Below are 20,400 nucleotides of genomic sequence, written 5' to 3'. Positions count from 1 at the left end.
AAAGTGATAGAAAAAGAGAAAAAAGTTTTCAGAACTTTTGGGAAAGACAGAAAAAAACTTTTTAAACTTTTAAGAACTTTTTGAAAGTTTAGAGGTACTTTTCAGCACTTAGAAAAGAGTGAAAAGAGGAAATGCAAAACTTTTTGGCTATGTGTATATACACTGACCTTGTTTTGTATATTTTTCTCTTATGAAAAGTACAATGACAAGAGTGGTAAGTAGTTTCAAGCACTTATCCCACCACTGCACAACCAATGTAGGAGGCTGGACTGGCTTGTAGTGAGTACCAAGGGGTACTTGCACCTTGCACCAGGCCCAGTTATCCCTTATTAGTGTATAGGGTGTCTAGCAGCTTAGGCTGATAGATAATGGTAGCTTAGCAGAGCAGCTTAGGCTGAACTAGGAGACGTGTGAAGCTACTACAGTACCACTTAGTGTCATATGCACAATATCATAAGAAAACACAATACACAGTTATACTAAAAATAAAGGTACTTTATTTTTATGACAATATGCCAAAGTATCTTAGAGTGTACCCTCAGTGAGGGGATAGCAAATATACACAAGATATATATACACAATAGCAAAAATATGCAGTATAGTCTTAGAAAACAGTGCAAACAATGTATAGTTACAATAGGATGCAATGGGGAAACATAGGGATAGGGGCAACACAAACCATATACTCCAAAAGTGGAATGCGAACCACGAATGGACCCCAAACCTATGTGACCTTGTAGAGGGTCGCCGGGACTATTAGAAAATAGTGAGAGTTAGAACAATAACCCTCCCCAAGACCCTGAAAAGTGAGTGCAAAGTGCACTAAAGTTCCCCTAAGGACAAAGAAGTCGTGTTAGAGGAATAATGCAGGAAAGACACAAACCAGCAATGCAACAACTGTGGATTTCCAATCTAGGGTACCTGTGGAACAAGGGGACCAAGTCCAAAAGTCACAAGCAAGTCGGAGATGGGCAGATGCCCAGGAAATGCCAGCTGCGGGTGCAAAGAAGCTTCTACTGGACAGAAGAAGCTGAGGTTTCTGCAGGAACGAAAAGGGCTAGAGACTTCCCCTTTGGTGGACGGATCCCACTCGCCTTGGAGAGTCGTGCAGAAGTGTTTTCCCGCCGGAAGGACGCCAACAAGCCTTGCTATTCGCAAATCGTGCGTTTGGCATTTTTGGACGCTGCTGGGGCCCAGGAGGGACCAGGAGGTCGCAAATTGGACCTGAAGAGAGAGGGGACGTCGAGCAAGACAAAGAGCCCTCACTGAAGCAGGTAGCACCCGGAGAAGTGCCAGAAACAGGCACTACGAGGATGCGTGAAACGGTGCTCGCCGAAGTTGCACAAAGGAGTCCCACGTCGCCGGAGACCAACTTAGAAAGTCGTGCAATGCAGGTTAGAGTGCCGTGGACCCAGGCTTGGCTGTGCACGAAGGATTTCCGCCGGAAGTGCACAGGGGCCGGAGTAGCTGCAAAGTCGCGGTTCCCAGCAATGCAGCCCAGCGAGGTGAGGCAAGGACTTACCTCCACCAAACTTGGACTGAAGAGTCACTGGACTGTGGGGGTCACTTGGACAGAGTCGCTGGATTCGAGGGACCTCGTTCGTCGTGCTGAGAGGAGACCCAAGGGACCGGTAATGCAGCTTTTTGGTGCCTGCGGTTGCAGGGGGAAGATTCCGTCGACCCACGGGAGATTTCTTCGGAGCTTCTGGTGCAGAGAGGAGGCAGGCTACCCCCACAGCATGCACAAGCAGGAAAACAGTCGAGAAGGCGGCAGGATCAGCGTTACAGAGTTGCAGTAGTCGTCTTTGCTACTATGTTGCAGGTTTGCAGGCTTCCAGCGCGGTCAGCAGTCGATTCCTTATCAGAAGGTGAAGAGGGAGATGCAGAGGAACTCGGATGAGCTCTTGCATTCGTTATCTGCAGTTTCCCCAGAGACAGAGACCCTAAATAGCCAGAAAAGAGGGTTTGGCTACCTAGGAGAGAGGATAGGCTACTAACACCTGAAGGAGCCTATCAGCAGGAGTCTCTGACGTCACCTGGTGGCACTGGCCACTCAGAGCAGTCCAGTGTGCCAGCAGCACCTCTGTTTCCAAGATGGCAGAGGTCTGGAGCACACTGGAGGAGGTCTGGACACCTCCCAGGGGAGGTGCAGGTCAGGGGAGTGGTCACTCCCCTTTCCTTTGTCCAGTTTCGCGCCAGAGCAGGGGCTAAGGGGTCCCTGAACCGGTGTAGACTGGCTTATGCAGAATTGGGCACATCTGTGCCCAAGAAAGCATTTCCAGAGGCTGGGGGAGGCTACTCCTCCCCTGCCTTCACACCATTTTCCAAAGGGAGACGGTGTCACACCCTCTCTCAGAGGAAGTTCTTTGTTCTGCCATCCTGGGCCAGGCCTGGCTGGACCCCAGGAGGGCAGATGCCTGTCTGAGGGGTTGGCAGCAGCAGCAGCTGCAGTGAAACCCCCAGGAAGGGCAGTTTGGCAGTACCAGGGTCTGTGCTACAGACCACTGGGATCATGGGATTGTGCCAACTATGCCAGGATGGCATAGAGGGGGCAATTCCATGATCATAGACATGTTACATGGCCATATTCGGAGTTACCATTGTGAAGCTACATATAGGTAGTGACCTATATGTAGTGCACGCGTGTAATGGTGTCCCCGCACTCACAAAGTTCAGGGAATTGGCTCTGAACAATGTGGGGGCACCTTGGCTAGTGCCAGGGTGCCCTCACACTAAGTAACTTTGCACCTAACCTTTACCAGGTAAAGGTTAGACATATAGGTGACTTATAAGTTACTTAAGTGCAGTGTAAAATGGCTGTGAAATAACGTGGACGTTATTTCACTCAGGCTGCAGTGGCAGGCCTATGTAAGAATTGTCAGAGCTCCCTATGGGTGGCAAAAGAAATGCTGCAGCCCATAGGGATCTCCTGGAACCCCAATACCCTGGGTACCTCAGTACTATATACTAGGGAATTATAAGGGTGTTCCAGTAAGCCAATGTAAATTGGTAAAAATGGTCACTAGCCTGTTAGTGACAATTTGGAAAGAAATGAGAGAGCATAACCACTGAGGTTCTGATTAGCAGAGCCTCAGTGAGACAGTTAGTCACTACACAGGTAACACATTCAGGCATACTTATGAGCACTGGGGCCCTGGGTTACCAGGGTCCCAGTGACACATACAACTAAAACAACATATATACAGTGAAAAATGGGGGTAACATGCCAGGCAAGATGGTACTTTCCTACATTCCCTAACCCATAGTACTCCATTACATACCACAGGTAATTCCAGTTCACCCGGTCAAATGCCTTTTCTGCATCTAATAATGCGACTGCCATAGGCTCCTCAGCAACTTCCGTAGCATCAAAGAGTGCAAGAACTCTTCGAATATGATCGGTAGTATCCCTTCCCGGCACAAACCCGTGCTGTCTGGGAGAAACTAGCTTCCTAATCACCAGGGATAATCGAGCGGCTAGTGTCTTTGAATATATTTTAGCGTCGCTGTTGATTAGTGTAATCGGCCGGTATGATGCCGGGTTTAATGGGGGTTTCCCTTTCTTCAAAAACATTACTATATTGGCCATATCCCACGATGGAGGGGTTGCCCCTCCATTCTGTACCTGAATAAATAGCTCTATCATTACCGGGAGCAATACAGCTTTAAAAGTTTTATAAAACTCTAAGGGAATTGAGTCAGGGCCTGTGGCTTTTCCAGTGGCAAGATCACTCAATGCCTTATCAATTTCCGAGATATCTATCTGTTCTCCCAAGTATAGAATATCACTCTCCGGTAGCTTATCGACTTTAATGGGGCTTAAGAATTCCAACATTTCTTCCTCAGGATATATAGATGTGTCATCATATAATTCAGTATAGTATCTATGAAAGACCTTCCTAATTCCATCTACTTTTGAAACCGTCTGTCCTTGCCAATCTTTAATCTCTCTAATAATCCCGGATGCTATTTTCTGGCTTGCCCGTATTGCTAATAAACGCCCAGATTTTTCTCCATACTAATACCCTTGTGAGCGTTGTGCTAAATATTTCTCCGCTATTCTTTGAGTCATAGTCTCATTAATTGCTGCTTTAGCTATAACGACTTCCTCCTGAGCCCTCTTTATATCAACCCCAGTTTCTATTGCAATAACCAGCTGTCTTTCTAGCACCCTTAGCTTCGTTTGGAAATCTTTTATTCTACTTTGGGTATTTTTCTGCTTTTTAATGCTGAAACTCAATGTTTCACCTCATATTCCTGCTTTTAAAGTATCCCAAACTATCTCTCCTGGAGCTGACCCTTGGTTGAACCCCAAGAATTCGGCTATCCACTTGCTCATATACTCACAATACTCCTGGTCCTTAAGAAGCCCTCTTTCAAATGTCCATCTCCTAGCCTTTGATTCTAACCCATCCAATTCCAAATCTAATACTAAGGGATTATGATCTGATATAACCCGTGGGTATGACTCCATCCTACCCTGATTCAATAATACAGGGGAAATAAAAAAATAATCAAGTCGTGCTAATTTCGCATGAGGGGCCGAATAATAGGTATATCCAGGGTCTGGCTTGCATAGTCTCACCTAAGCATCCACTAATCCTAATTCTTTCTGAATAGCGACCATTGCATTATACACCCGAGGTTTACGCCCCTGATACTTCTTGGTTGTAGGCGCTAAAACATCCTGTAATCCCTCCCAAGAACCATTAAAATTGAAATCACCACATAGAATATAAGGGGGGGCCCATCCTGTTAATTCTATAGCAAGGGTATCTAAAACTATTGGATTGTCCGTAACTGCCCCATATACGGAGCATAGCGTAAAGCTACTATGCCCATAGCTGCATTCTACAATTACCCATCTCCCTCCCCTGTCCGCCTTCTGCCTAGTAAAGTTTAATTTATTAGTCCGATCTAATATCGCCACCCCTTTAGTTCTAGCCTCTTGTTCTGATCGAACGATTACTTTCATACCGAGTAAACCAAGAATTCCCGGATTTTTATATTCCACATGTGTCTCCTGTAAGCAATAAATGTCTGCCTTAAAAGTTTTTAATTCCTCAGCCACTCTCCTTCTTTTACGAGGGTCATTTAATCCACATATATTAATTGAAGCGATTCGGAGTCTAGCCATTTGCTATTTTTCGTTTCATTTCTTTTCTCTCTCTGCTCCCCCAAATCTTTGTATCTAACTGCACTTTCTCTTGAATTTTCCTCTCCCTTTGTTCTCCTCTTTCTATTCCCCCCCCTGTTTCTGTTGCTTCCCTTGTTCCATTCCTTGTTCCATTCCTTTCCATTTTACTCCCTCGTTTTCTCTCCCTTCCCCCTTCCCTCTCCTCCTTCTCCTCCTCCCCATTCCCTCCCCCATTCCCCACCCCCCATCCTCTCCCCCTCCCCCTTCCCACCCCTCCCCAGACCAGTCTCTTCCATCCCCCTCCCATGCTTCCTTCCTCCCCGAGACTGGCCCCCCATCCTGTAGAGCAATCAGACCACCCATGGCCTGAGTATTGGCGTCGTGTACGTGCGGACCCACCCACCAGTTACCCGAGCACCTTTGCCTTCCAAGTAACTCCACCTTAGCTACTTGACCCCCATCAAGTATTCTTTTGCTTTAATTTCCGAAGTGAATATTTTTGTTTTCCCATTCATTATTATTTTAAGGCGAGCAGGGGCCAGCAGATACGCCTCCCCACCTTTATCTAAAACTGGTTTAATGAGCTGTCGAAGCCGCCATCTCCGCTCAACAGTGGCATGACAGAAATCAGGGCGAGTGAAAAAGGTAACCCCATCCACGGTGCGAGGGGCATTAGGATGGGCTTTATCCAATATCTCCTGTCGCAATAGGTAATTTCCAAAATAAACTAGAATAGCTCTAGGATATTTAGAGTCTGCCCGTTGGCCCCCCTCCCGCCGGTTTAACGGAAACCTGTGAACACGCTGCAATTCATTCTCCCAGTTCCAATTCCCCATTTCTGGGAAAGCACCACGCAAGAGGTTGACCACATACATCTGTATATTGCTTCCCTCTAGCCCTTCCGGTATACCCAGAAATCGAAGATTATTCCTTCTTTGTCTATTCTCAAAATCTTCCAATTTCCACATTACATCCGTCAGTTGTTCGTCTCTCATAGTGTTCTGTTCTTTAAGATTAACAAGATCCTCCTCAACTGCCACTATCCTTTCTTCCATTGAGGACAGCTTAGTCTCAATTTCTGTGCATGATTTTGCAACCTTGCGAACTGTTCCCTGTAATCTCTTTGTAGCGATCCTCGCACATCGACTTTCAATCCTAGTCTCTGTTTGCAACTCTTTAATTGAGCTATAAATTGACTGCAGCATCCCTGCCTCAGCGCCCATTGCAGACGAGTTATAAGTGGGGGGACCTGTGTCTGTTTCCTTATTGCCATTAGCTGAGCCCTGGTTAATTATAGACGAAGAATCCGCTAATCCAATACCGGAATAATCCCATTTTAAAGTCCTACTGCCCGTGGATGTCGGGTTTTCTGGAGACCCCTGAGAACAAGGTCGTGCTTTAACAGATTTCCAATGTCGGCGCAACTGTCGCACTGTAGGTTCATTACTTGATGATTTATTTTCAGCCTCCGATGTTTCACTATCATCAGACCCACCAAGGCTGTGATCGCCACTGCTGAGATCGGACTCTTCTGTCAGAGAGTAGAATTTATCACTATTGTCCTTGCCCCACTCCACAAATTGGGGATCTTTTCCTGTTATTTTGCCCCACTTTTTAGTGCTTGCTGAAACCTTGTGTGGATTCTCTCCTTCTGTTGGAAGTCTTGATATACATACACCTCCTTCCCCATCATGATGCTCCAATCGCTCAAACTGGTCAAATTGTTGTGCTTGAAACTGCTTGTCCTCAGTAGGAGGGCCGAGCTCCTTCTCTCTTGTCTCCCTTTAATTGTCTTACAACTCTGACACACTCTCAATGCCTTGTCTAAGGTTCACAAGGGGGTCGTTGTTTATAGTGCACCCCTTCATGCTGCTGGTGCTCAGAAGAGGTTCTTTCCCTAACATGTTATTTTCAGAGGGGGGGGTTATATGTGTAGTCCGGGTATCATGCGCCCCACCTGCAAGAAAAGTCATAATAGTAGATTGACTTTTGCCTTTCACCTTAATTTCCAGTGGGGGAGTGGTAATGCTATCACTTGTCTTAGAGCCTCTCCCCAAACTCAACATGTTTTCCACAGCTGGTTTAACTACAGTTGCCGTCGGGCGTTTGTTTGGTCCCGATAGCTCTCCTTTACCTCTACCAACACGCGTCACTTTTACTCCTTCAGTCTTATCTCCAGGATTCCGAATGGGTTTGGGAGCCATCTTAGTTTTCAGTACATGTGACAACAGCCTAAATAGTCCTATTATCCCAGCCGACACTGATAATGCATCCACAATTGTTTGTTTTGTCAGGTTCTTCCAGGGCCATAAGGGGGCATATAAATGCAGACCTGGATTGACTTGCGAACCTAACAACAACATCAGAGCCCCCAAATCTTTAATTCTCCTTTTATACCTCTCCCCCTCTGTTTGCTTCTTTTTTTTTCCCCCTTTCCCTTCTCCTGGATGGTCCCCCTTCCCCTTTCTTTTTTTTTGTTGCAGGGCGAAAAGAATGGGGGTTATCAAGATAATGTTAGGTAGTAGAGACTGTATCAAATTTTTAAAGTTCACCACGTTTTTAGCGAAAATTCTTCTCCCCCTATTTTCCTTTTTTTTTTTAAAAGAGAGAAAAAATAAAAAAAAACAGCCTAGTTACTTGCAAAGGTGGGGTACATCGGGCTCTCCTCCTGCCTGCTTCCTCCTGGTAAATTCCAAACTTTCAGCGCTGCTCACACCCTCTTCTCCTCTGGGTGGGAGCAGAGTTGGTCCTAAAACTTGCTCCTTGCTGCTTCGGGTCTCCAGAAGGACCCCCAACCCTGTACAGTCTGAGGGGTCGAGCGCGCTTTCTCCTGAAGTCTGTCTCTGTATTTTACACGGCGCTCAACATCCTTACCCGAGCGCCGCTATGTCCGCGCCTCTTCCCGCGGCAAAAAGAACCCTGTAGAAAAGGCTCTCATTTCCTCATCGCGGCGGGGGAAAGCAGGCCGAATTCAGCCGCTTATTTCGCCTGCTCCGCCGTGGCCGCCGCGGCCGCCGCGGCCGCTGTGCGTTCGGCTCTCCTGGTGGGCGGGACTGCGAAGTCGCAGTTACGCCGACGCCACGTTGCTCTCAACACACCCCCTATTTCATGTATGGTAAAGCCATGCATGGTCCCAAACACTGTCCAAGTCGAGGACTTGGCTAACATAAATATTACATCTTGGAATGTTGCAGGCGTGCGTTCCAAGTTGGGAGAACCTGATTGGGGTTCTTTCATGGACCAATTTGACATCTGTTTACTTCAAGAGACATGGAGCTTGGACCCCATACATAGGAAAGGATACGTACATTTCTTTGTTCCTACTAGTTTAAAGGGGTAGGGCCGGTCTTCTGGTGGCCTTCTCTTCTGGATACAAATTTCTCTGCCTCATTGAGTCCCGTAGTCATTCCTTCCCCAGACGTCCAAGGTATTAAATTTATCGGAGAGAACAGTCCTGCTATTTACCTATAATGTGTATTATCGAGGATTCGGGGGGGTTGTGGGCAGAAAAACACAATGTCCCACATGATCATGCAGGTAGGTTACAGGTCAATTGAATCAATTATTCAGGAAGCTGCAGCCCCGTCAGCAGCGCTGCTTGAATTACCATCATTCTGCAAGACGCCAAAACCTGATGGTGATTCAAGCATTGTTGATTACTGAAGATGCTTTTCATGAATTTACTTCATTGATTTGATGTAATATATCAATGGTTATAAACCAATACACTCCCTGCTGTGTTTTGTTCATCTTCATTTGCGTTTGATAATGTTTTTGTTGGGTTGTGAAACCCACACTAAATGCAATACAAAATGATTCCTCCAGGAACATTGTACTCTTTGTATTCACCTTACCCAGCTCCCTGGGGGGCTATTGAGTTTCCCTGTTTACCTAAGAAAGATATGGTTTTAGCGACATTCTGTTCCAGGGAGGGGAAATATTATTTTAGATTCATTTGAGTTCATGTTGGAGAAAGTCAAATAATCTTACAAACTCCCACAATCAATTGGACAACTGTGAGAAAATGCCCCTTTTTGTGTGGTCACCAACATTTTTCCCTAAATTTGATGCTACTTTTTTTTAGAGTCTCTGGTTATTGGGGCCCTGTTGTCCAGGGGCCAGTGTACGTACTTTGACCCCGAAAACATGTAGAAATTGGCAAATCCCTGATTGGTGTATTTAACTCTCCTATAAGGCGATAATATATGGTGTTGAAACTGCACCCTTTGTGTAGAAAGTTAAATGTCACATGGAATGTAACACTTACTGTAGCATCCACTAGTGTGAGATGGAAAACATGGCTTCAAGCCTACCATTGTAACCTGACTGCTGCCATTCCTACATACAGCCCAACCTGTCAAAATAATAGTTTTTTGACTGGTAAAAACCTCAGTTTTAAATATTAGTAAGTCACCCCTATGTGGTCCTTGGTAGTGTGCATTTTAAAGGGGACATGTAGAAAATTAATGTTATGTCCCTACAATGAAAATACTCTAAATGCTGTTTTTACTGTGGTTGGCCTAGCTGTCCTCAGTAGTAAAACACAGATCAAAATACTGAAACTATACCTTGGTAATGAGACCAGATAGAAAAAGAATTGAACAACTATTTTTAGTAGTTAATAAAAATCGTAGTCAGTGGTGAAGTTGAATTTGTAAGGCATATTAAGGTAAAGTGACTTTTAAAAAGTTACATTTTCCTTGCCTTAAGTTCCTTGAGGCTCATTTGCACTAACTTTCTGGCTTTCCCCAGCCTGTACGTGGCCTCAATTGGGTGTGAATGAGGGGTGACTTCCCCTCAGGAGCTACACAACAGATCAATGTGACTTGACAGGTTGACCTACATTGGCAGGGATTACTCATTTGAGTTCAGCAGAAGGGAGAGGGCTGTGTTCTACCTTGTAACATAATAGTGTCAAATCCTGTATCACTGGTCTATCTGGAAGTGTATGGCCTGTTGTAAATTAGACCTTTAGTGTTAGTTTTGCGTGGGCATTGGTGATTTTCATAGCCCATGCTCCCTACACACCAACAGCCTTCAGAGCCCAAGATTAGTGTGGATTCGGACTATGGCCATCTCATGTTCCCCCAGATACATTGCATCCTGGGTCTGTTTGCAGTCAGGCAAACAGGACCTTCTGAAAAAGTAGACAGGCCAGGACCTGGGAACATTTACTCTAATGGGCAGATAAGAGTGTCTTAGTAAGCCCTCCACCTACTAATGGTGAACCATATAAAGCTGGACCCTCACCCAGCCTTCCTCAGAACTCCTTCTGGATCTGTGAAAGAACAAACGAAGGACTGCACTGGTGTATGAGACTCATGAGGAGACCTAAAGAGCTGGGCCTGCTCCCACTTGTACCCAGGAGAAGTGGACTCCAAGAATCTATTAGCGGACCTTCTATGTAATTACAGGGAGACAGCAAGGTGCAAGAGGCATTTTTCCTAAAGTGCCCAGCTGCGGAGTAGCAACTGGACTTAGACTGGACCTTGCTGTTGGCCTTTACCTGATACCCTGTGAGTTTCTAAGTGCCTCTCATCAGATATTGGGTTCTTAAAAATACTCTCCTGTGGCTATAAAAGAAAGTGTGGAAACTTTTTAAAACTTGCTTCAGACCAGTAGGACTTTTTCAAAATTTTGACTTCTAAACTTTCAACAGACTAATCCACTTGGTATATCCAAACCAGGAACTATCGCGATCAGCCTGAAACTGCAACTTGGTCCTGGTCCACAGCAACCATTGACTGTCATTAGCACATTACTTTTTCTTGACATTGTTTCCATGAAAATCTTTCTTCTTTCACATTCAGCTTATTGGATTTTTGTCGTTTTATTGCCATTTTGCTTAGTAAAGGTTTCTCTGTTTTTAGTTGGATCAGAATTTTATTGTTTTGTGCCTTTGACTTTATAACTGTTTTAGTATTTCTAAATGCTTTACACATTTTCTTTTACACATTTTCCAGATGTTAAGCCCCAATGCTAAGCCTGTCTTCTCTATGCTGTATCTTCCAGAGGTTGTGCTCCGGTTTAAAATACTGAAACCTTTGACTGGGCCTAACGAGATAGCAACTTTATCATTTGTGGTGGATACCAAACCACTCCAACCAATAATCCACATTCTGAAAGCTAAATAATTACCAGTAATAATTCATAAACATACTGTTGTAGACTATTAAAGTGAATTTACATTCTCCTTTTGCCCATTACCAGTTTACAATAATCTGCTTAGTGACAGAGAGCCAACACAGAAAAGGTAAGTATTGACCAATATACATGGTATGGAAGTACAGGAGAAGGCAATGCAAAATTATGTCTACTCTGTTGCAGGGTGTGATAGTTTATGTTCATGGCGTATACAGATTAAAACTGTGTAAATTCTCAAGTCATTTACTTGTTTGTAACATACAACAACACCAATCCAGCAAAAAGAAACCAGTTTGTACATATGGTCTCCAATAATAATCTATTACACTTTCCAAGTGATGATGTCCAGAGTATTATGGATCATACAGCCGATGATGCTGCTGATATTGCTAAGTTAATCAGTCCAACACCGAAGGTCCTTTCATGACAATCTACTAAGCAAAAGAAATGCCCTGTAGGAAATGATTGTCAGACTCCACGATAAAACCAAGTAGTAAAAAAAACATCCAAGCATCTGGGAACCAAAACATTTACGTAACATTAGCAGTAGATCATCAGCTCCTGACAGTGAAACTCAATCCTCTCACACAGAAAAGGGAATTCACCTGAAAGAAGACGGTATGTAAAATTATTGGTGAATGTGTCTAACCACATACTCAAACAAAAGACACAAGCTTTCAGCTTTGTATTCGTGCAGGGGTTCCATAATGATTCAAGAGTGTATATAGCACCACAGTTTATATAGACTGTATTTGAATGTGTAGCAGAAAAGACCAAGGGCCTCATTATGAGTTTGGTGGGTGGCGGAGTATGCCCGCCAAACTCACTACTCCACTATACCGCCATTGCGGGCTAAACCCCCTCAGCCCTATTTTGAGTTTCCTGCTGGGCCGGTTGTTTCCGCCCGCCGGTCTAGTGGGAAACAGGGCGTAACATTGCAGCCGGCTTGTAATCGAGTTGGCTGCAATGTGATAGTACAGCGGGTGCAGCAGCACCCGTCCCTTATTCCACTGTCTGAAATTCGGGCAGTGGAATGGGCACCGGGCTGTGCATGGGGGCCACCCTGACACCCTCATTCCGCCAGCCTTTTCATGGCAGTGTAACCGCCATGGAAAGGCTGACGGTATGTGGACTCGTAATCCTCAGGTGCTGCCCTGGCGGATTACAACTGCCAGGACCACCAGGCTTCAGGCTAGCGGTAGCCTGGCGGTGTCAGTGATCAGACCGTGGCAGCTCCACCACGGTCATAATAGGGCGGTTGGACCACCCTGTCTGCGTCGGTCCGACCGCCATCACAAGTGTGGCCCGTGTTTCGGTGCCTCTGGTGCTCTTTCGAACATGCACTGGAAGTCTGTCTTTCACAGCAGTGCTTGCCTGCAGTAGATGCTGATCTGTTGATGTTCTCGCTGAGGGTTAATTACCGGACATGCGCATTGAGGTTGCGTTTGCTGCATGAAGCTAATTATGAGTTACCCTTCCTGGAGGAAGTTGTTCACAACTCATCAGTGGGCACTCCACGGAATGCCGCCATGGTTGACACTGGGGCTATGGAACACACCTGCTCCTTGATCCTTTTTGGTGAGGACTTTCCGGCTTTGGCATCTGCCGAAGTGGAAGATCTCCTGTTCTCCATGACTCGTACCTAACTTTTCTAAATTGACATGTCTTTTTAATTTGGTTATAAGTCACATGCTCATGTTTTAAATTGCCATGTAGTATGCTTGTGTGTCCCTTTAACTTGTCCAAATTGACTTGGTTTTTATATATATCTTAGATTGAGCTTTTAGCAATGTAATTTTAGCTTTGGCTTTGAACCACTTTCAACCGACAAGGGGAGGGTGTTGTGTGGCCATTTTAGTTATAGCTCCATGCACATTATTTTAACACACTAGGCCGCTGTGCACTTTAACCTAGATATATTTTATTCGGCTTCGCATTGTTATTTTTACAATAACCATTTTTACGGTCTTGTTTTATTTCCATCTATCTAACTGTTTTTGCTCAGTCCAGCTCTGTGTTCTCAAACAAGACATTCTTGATCACTCTGTGCTTCATTCAAGGCTACAGTTTGGTACATTGCCGGTGAACATGGTAGAAGTTTAGTCTCCAACATTCGTAGAAAATACACATCCTTACGTAGGGACATTTTCTCAGAACATCAGCTGTGTTATTATAAAAATACTTCCTAGTCCCATTACACGTTAAGAGGGAGATTCCAGTCAGGGAACCACAACTGTATGCTGATTGCTGAATTATTCGCTAATGCTAATGCAGACTACAGGCCTTTGCTCAGGTATGAGGGTTGATGTCTTCCCGGGTGAACCTGAAAGGCAGAATTAGAGCTTAACATGCTGTGCTCAGATTATGACTTAGATAGGAAATAATCCATCGATCATAGTGACAATATGATAGCGTTATTTTTATGCTTCACTCTTCTCGTCACCATTTTAATACTGTCATGTTGTGTCGTCCTTGTTATTGCAGCTCATGCTTTGCTATCTAAGATGCAGTTGTTTTATTAAATCCATTATTAAAACATATACTGCCTCTGTTTGTTGTTTATATATGTGACTGAAGTGTAAATGAGAGAACCGGATGCGACCTGAGTGACCAGGCCTTCCCTGAGAAGCCTAATATGTCATGCGCTCGGCTGCCCAATCATCACTATCCCCTGGTAGAGATGAGGCACTGCTAGTTGTTCAGACCAAAATCCGGATTTAGAGCGACAGATGTCACCGCAGGGGGTTAGACTCAGTCTCCCACACCGTGAACGATCCTGCTGCTCAAAATCCAGTAGTCTCATTAGAATAATGAGTATCATCGGGACAGCCTAAATCCCTAAATGTTGTGGTCCCGAACATCTTGTGAAAGAAAATACATGGAATTGAGAACATTCTTACACCCTGGGGATCTAACCCTGGGATGGGACACCATAAATTGAAAACCATGGGCCAGGATTAAACATTTTGATTGCAAATGTATCTAAGATCCCACATTTTGAACTAACAGCAAAATGGTGTTGGTCTGTGAATGGGACAAAGTGGGGCCATGTATGCTCTAACAAAGAGATCTCAAAATGTAAAAAGGAGTAAAATGGCAATAATGACGGATTTGTCATTGGATGCATAAGTGTAAATCTTACAGAGGCCCGAATGAGATACATGATGCGGCCCAAAAAGCTAATTGAACTTGCAAACAGTACTTGATCTATTTTCATTGCCCCTCCTATCACCAAATAATTCAGCAAAAACAGGACCTATTGAAGCCATATTCAGAAAAGCTTACCTTCTAGCTTGGATTTCCCATATTGATTAAGTAAATAAGGCCTCATCAGGAGCAAAATTGTAAAAATTCACTTAATCAAGTATCAAATAAAGATGTAAGATAACAGAGTTATATTTTAACAGCACAACGAAAAGGAGGGTAGCTGCAAGAATGGTTGCATCCAGGATTTAGCTATTAATCAGAAAAGTAGAACTCAATTTCTGTTGGCCTCATTTGTCTTCAACTAAACATATGAGTAGGCACTCTTTAGTAAAGCTTTGAGGAGTGTGGTGGAGAATAAAACTGGTGGAATATAAATGAGACCCAAGAAACATGTGTCACCAGAACTCAGACGGGGATTTTTAATTCAGACCTTTCAGTGAAATTAGAGGGTATAGAGAAAGGGATATGGCTCCTGAACAGATAACAAAAGTAGGACAAGAATGCCGTTCATAGCAGTATATTTTTGTAGGTTGTCATTGCTAACTGAGATTTATCCAGTATACATCAGCTTTTGTTCTCTTGTAACTAGGTAAAATGTTGGATAAACAATGCAGGTAATCCTTGACTGAGTAGAAACTGTAAATATGGTCATGGTATTTAAAAATCGGTAGGAGGTACCAAAATCCCTACTGTATATGTCTCGAATTTTGTTTGCTCCTATCCAGTGATTTTTATTTGCCTATCCAGTTGTACCAGGTACAGAGTAGGATTATAAAACAATCATATGTACCTTGCTGGCAATTTATGTTTGAAGACAAATACCTTTTAATTCAGATTGCTCTATGATTATATCTGTACGGATGCAGCAGATATGTAAGTGGCCAATTCAGACATAAGGGGTCATTATGAGTTTGGCTGATGGAAAAGCCTGTCTGCCAAACTCCCGCGGTCAGGTTGCCGCCAGTGCGGCCGCCTTCCCACGGGCCCGATTATGAGATCCCCGCTGAGCCAGCCGCTGACGCAGGAAATGTTGAGGTGAGTAGGGTGCAACAGCTGTCGCTGCCCATGGGGGCCGTTGCACTGCCCATGCCAAGTGCAGGGCCCCCTATGGGGCCCCCTGCACTCCATCTCCGTCAGCCTTTATATGGCAGTGCAACCGCATGTAAAAACTGGTGGAGAGGTGGGTCGCAATCCTCAGGGCGGTGCTGCATGCAGTGCTGACCTGGCAGGTTAGGACCGCCAGCATCGCCAGTCCCTCCAGTGGAGGGAAACTGGTGGTGCTGGTGGTCCGACCATGGCACAACTGCCATGGTTGTAATGTGGCGGTCAGGCCGCCGCCAAAGCAGTGGGACCACCGCTTTGGTGGCAGTCAGACCGCCACCACAGCCCTGGTGGTTTTAAGACCTCTGGGTCGTAATATGGCCCATAGTGTTTTCTGACTATCGACTTAGGTGTGCATTGTTTACATATTAAGGGACTTAAGTAGATTTTGGGAGACAAGTTACTGTCTTAGAAATGTGACAGATTTCCTGTCTGTCTTATTAAAAGTGTTTTATATCATGTGGCACTAATAAAAAGGAGGACATGATGTCCTTCACATTTGTGATGGATTTCCTGTCTGCCAAACTGTAAATCAGGCCCTCTATGTAGAGTTGATTAAGAACGGACTCCGAGGGCTAGCTTCTGTGCCTAATTGGTAGGGTGAATTTCTCAGACAAATGATGTAATTCACACAGAAACATGTTATAGAGAAAGGAGTTGGCAAGAGACACTTATGGATGCAGACTTCATTTTGCAGTATAAGTTCTAAATTCTATGTGTCTTCGTTTTTAGGGAAACTCAGCTGATTTTGCGTGCAAGAGAGAGATTTGAGGTTAGGGACAAAGAATGTGTTTATCATTGGTGCCAGAGCAATATGTTAACCAATAATACCTTTTCACAACTTGGACAGGATAATTAAATTACTTTCTTTGATGCTGTTGCATAGTTTATAGCTATTACATTGATCAAAAATTGAAAAATTAAATAATGATCCTAATATAACACATTTAAAGTAACCACTGTGGTCTTTAATTTTCAGGTGGATCCAGACATGCAACGCTATTGGACACATCACGTGTCTGACGCTTGTAGGCAAGCTTTGCTTTGGAAGTACGGTGGTATCTACATGGATACAGATGTGATTTCCATCAAGCCTATTCCAGTAGAAGATTTCCTGGCAGCGGAAAGTTCTACTCTTTGCAGCAGTGCTGTGCTTGGATTCCAATGGCATCATCCCTTCATTTGGGCATGCATGGAGGATTATGTGAAGAACTATAATGGGGACATATGGATACAACAGGGCCCAATGCTCTACACAAGGATGGCTGAAAGATTTTGCAAGATGCCAAATTTTGAGCTCGTAGGAGACGCAATGTGCTCAAATTTTTTGTATCTTCAACCTAGGAGGTTCTTTCCTATTCCCTTTGACAAGTGGCTTCAGTATTTTGAAATTTGGGACAAGAATGACAACATTTTCAACATCTCCTATGCCTTACATTTCTGGAATTATATGAACAAAGAGCATAAAGAGGTGACTGCAGGGAGCAACACAGTTGCAGAGCACCTCTTCAAGCAGTACTGCCCGCTGACGTATGACGTCTTTGTAAAAAATTAGGCAGTTGAATGGCAATGGCAAAGAACATGATTTATCAAAATCTGTTTTTCTTTTAAAAAAGGATAAGACCTTTCTAAATAATACTTTTGTCATAAGCTCCTGATGACTTTGTGGTGCAGACCGAAAGATTAATATGCAAATTTGTTGATTTGATTCCACAAAGCACTATATTTTGTTAATAAATCCTAGTATCGTACCAAGGTACTGAAACCTTTTACTAAGTGCTGTTTTATGTACTTCCATTCTTCACTGATGGTGATATGATACCAAAAGGTCCATAATGATGAAGGCCAGCAAAGATTTTAAATTGTCCAGTTAGTCATTGCCTCTTCTCTAAAATTAAGGTGATGTGGAAACTATGGGCCCGATTCTCAAACTGCATTTAGTAGTACCCAAACTAGTTTGACAGTAGTCCTGCTTACTTATTACAAAATGCAATTTACAAACTGACAAATGTAAATCTCCATTGCTACCCCCTCCTATTTTTTCTATGGAGAGGTCCTTGCACATGTATGTTTACTAGTTAGTAATGGATAAATGTGGGCGGTACCATAGGGAGTGGCTGGAAAAATCGAAATACTTACTACCGAATTAAAGGGTTTAGGGAGAAATACATATGGTTTTAAGGAGGGGTTGAGGGAGGGACGTGGCATCCACCACAAAAGAGTAAGCTCTTTGCTATTTACATACAGCACTTTTATCCTACCACAGACAAAATGGATCCCCAACAGTATTCAATGTGTCCAACGCAGCACATGGTCAGCCACTAATGCTGCAACACCTGCCCACAGGAAATAATGGTGGTAGAGACTTAACATAAAACCCAAAGAAAACATTAATTTATTTAAACTAGTTTAAAATATGAATACATGTATTTAATAATACTAGTCTAAAAATAAAACATTCTTTATTTTAAAATTATTTAATCAACTTTTTTTTATTTTTTTTTACTTTGGGTGGAAATGTCAAAATAAGTTAATTTACCTTAACAGTATTTGCTATAGGGTTCTGTTTTGACTCCATGTCGCCATTATTTTCTATGGGAGGGTGTTACATTATCAGTGGTCATCCATGTGTGGTGCTGGTCCTATTTCGGCTGTATTAACTTACACTCATAAATGTGGTTCCATGCCCTGTTTCAGAGAGGAGAGATGTCTCTAATCTTCTGAGTAAATTTACACATGTAAATTTTGAATAGCCACAAGTTTTAAAGTTACTTGTAGGTGTAAGAGTATGCTTACATGTTGAATGTACTCACAGGTGTAAGTTATGTTTGTGAATAGCTCAAAACTTTCTCTTCATGGTTAGACTCACCAAATAATTGCCATAATTCCAAATTGCTTTTCACTACTGCTTTAGGGAATGGTACCAGCATATCGTGGACTGGGTAAAACATGTCTTAAATATTGTTTACAAAAATGCCACCCCACTGGAGTAAATAGAACACAGAGAGACAAAAGAGGGTGCACGAGATAGAAAGATTGGAGCAGCAGGAACAATCTGTGCTAGGAAGAAGGGAAAGTGAGTAGAGAGAGAGAAAGTGAGAAATGCTCACATGTGTAGCTGAGTGAAAGATTCTGACCCAAGTCCATTTATCTTCTAGTAATTGCTGAATACATTAAAAATAGCCACAGCTTCAAAATGATGACATAGAATGTGACACAGCTCCAGACTTATTTGAGAGCAGTGGGTTTATGTTAGAGCATCCACTCTTCAATTTACCACTAACAGATGACCACAAGAACTCTTTGGACTGTCTGGAGCAATATCATTGCACAAGAAAACAAGGGTCATCTAATATATTTGACCTTTATATAGACTTTGAGAATTGTTCTTAATCACGCATCGTTTGACTACTTTATCTAATCTCTTGGTTGTTTCAGTACATTTGTAATTAACATACTTCACTGGGATCATCTTCAGTCGATGTCTTCTGTGGCATTCCTCAGAGATCCCCAATAACTACTTTTAAATAGAGATCATACACTGACCAGGGGCCTATGGGAGGATTAAGTTATAGTCTCCCACTTCTATACTTAGAACTCACTGTTCTACCTCAATTTCAGTGGTTCACTGGAGAGGTTTTCCATAATGTCTTGGAGCCTTTGAGTTGTGTGAGACTACATATGTGATTATGGTTTGATATTTAAGCACATCAGAAGCAAGGTATGATCTTTTGGTTAGTCAAGATGATTATGCAGTTCAGCTGACATGTTTGGTCAAATAGCATCATATAATACCAAAGCAAACAAAAAAAGACTGGAAGAACCGCAGTCTGAATCCTTACAGTACCTTAGACAACCAATGCTCATTTTGTAAGCATTGCTAGCTCCAACAAGCCCTCTATTTTGTTCCTATCAAAAACAGAAAATAGACACCCCGTAAAACAGCAAGCGTCAAAGGTTCTAAGTATAGCTTGCCATATCAATGGACCAGAGCATTGCTCCTTGGTCAGTTGGAGCATGTAATGCTAAAATCTAATAATTTTGAAGCTACATTTTGACACTTTTTCTGAAATGGAATCTAATTGAGGAAAAATGCATGGTACACATGAAACTCCAGATAGACACTAGTGAGCAGGTACCAGGCTCTCCTCGAAGGGGTATGTGATTAGACCTTGAAGCCTAAGGAAAAAGGCAGATCTTGCTTTATTGTGCCAACTTCAGGATGAAGATATGCTTACTAGGACAGTTACGCTGAATGTGCTTTGAACAACATGGAATAACAAAATAGACGTGCATACAGAAAATTAGCATACATGTGCTCTAATGCTAAGGCTGTAGTGTGCTGTATGCTGGTATAAAATTGAATACAAACAGAAAGGTATATGAAATTTTACATTCTCAATAGTAAACTACATGAAGAGAAGGTTGAAGCTTTGATCAACAGTGCTTCATCACAGTATCACCATCAATGCTGGTCTACCAGCTGCTTGTCCTTCAGCATTTTCAAAATGATATCAGGTCTTGTGAGGTCATACTACTAACAGAGTGACTGGAATGTGGTTCAATTTGTGATTAACCCCTACGGTGCCCAGGACAAGCTGGTCTCGCCCTCGGCCACAGTTGCCGTGCGCCGAGGACGAGACCAGCTCGTCCTGCTATGGGCCCTTGAGTTGAGCGCTAGCGCTCCCTCCAAGGGCCAAGCACCCCCTCCCCTGGGCAGGGAGGGAAGGAGAATTGCTTCCCCTTCCACTCGCACCCCCCAACCCTCCTGTTGCATCTGATGACGTCAGCGCGTGATCGCGCGCTGATGT

General features: G+C 43.6%; 1 protein-coding gene across 2 annotated transcripts in view; it reads left to right on the top strand.

The window, feature by feature from the left end:
• Positions 1–17,345, top strand: part of LOC138265651 (alpha-1,4-N-acetylglucosaminyltransferase-like) — a 494,212-nt gene extending 476,867 nt beyond the window's left edge. For both annotated transcript variants that reach the window (XM_069213558.1, XM_069213559.1), the window contains one exon: positions 16,569–17,345. In XM_069213558.1, coding sequence (XP_069069659.1) covers positions 16,569–17,144 — 576 coding nt within the window. In that variant the 3' untranslated portion in view covers positions 17,145–17,345. The remainder of the gene's footprint in view (positions 1–16,568) is intronic.
• Positions 17,346–20,400: the final 3,055 nt, after the last annotated feature.

Source organism: Pleurodeles waltl, chromosome 11, assembly GCF_031143425.1.
Source record: "Pleurodeles waltl isolate 20211129_DDA chromosome 11, aPleWal1.hap1.20221129, whole genome shotgun sequence".
Classification (NCBI taxonomy): Eukaryota; Metazoa; Chordata; class Amphibia; order Caudata; family Salamandridae; genus Pleurodeles; species Pleurodeles waltl.
Note: the sequence above shows the minus strand (reverse complement) of the source record. Positions and strands in the feature narration are given on the sequence as shown.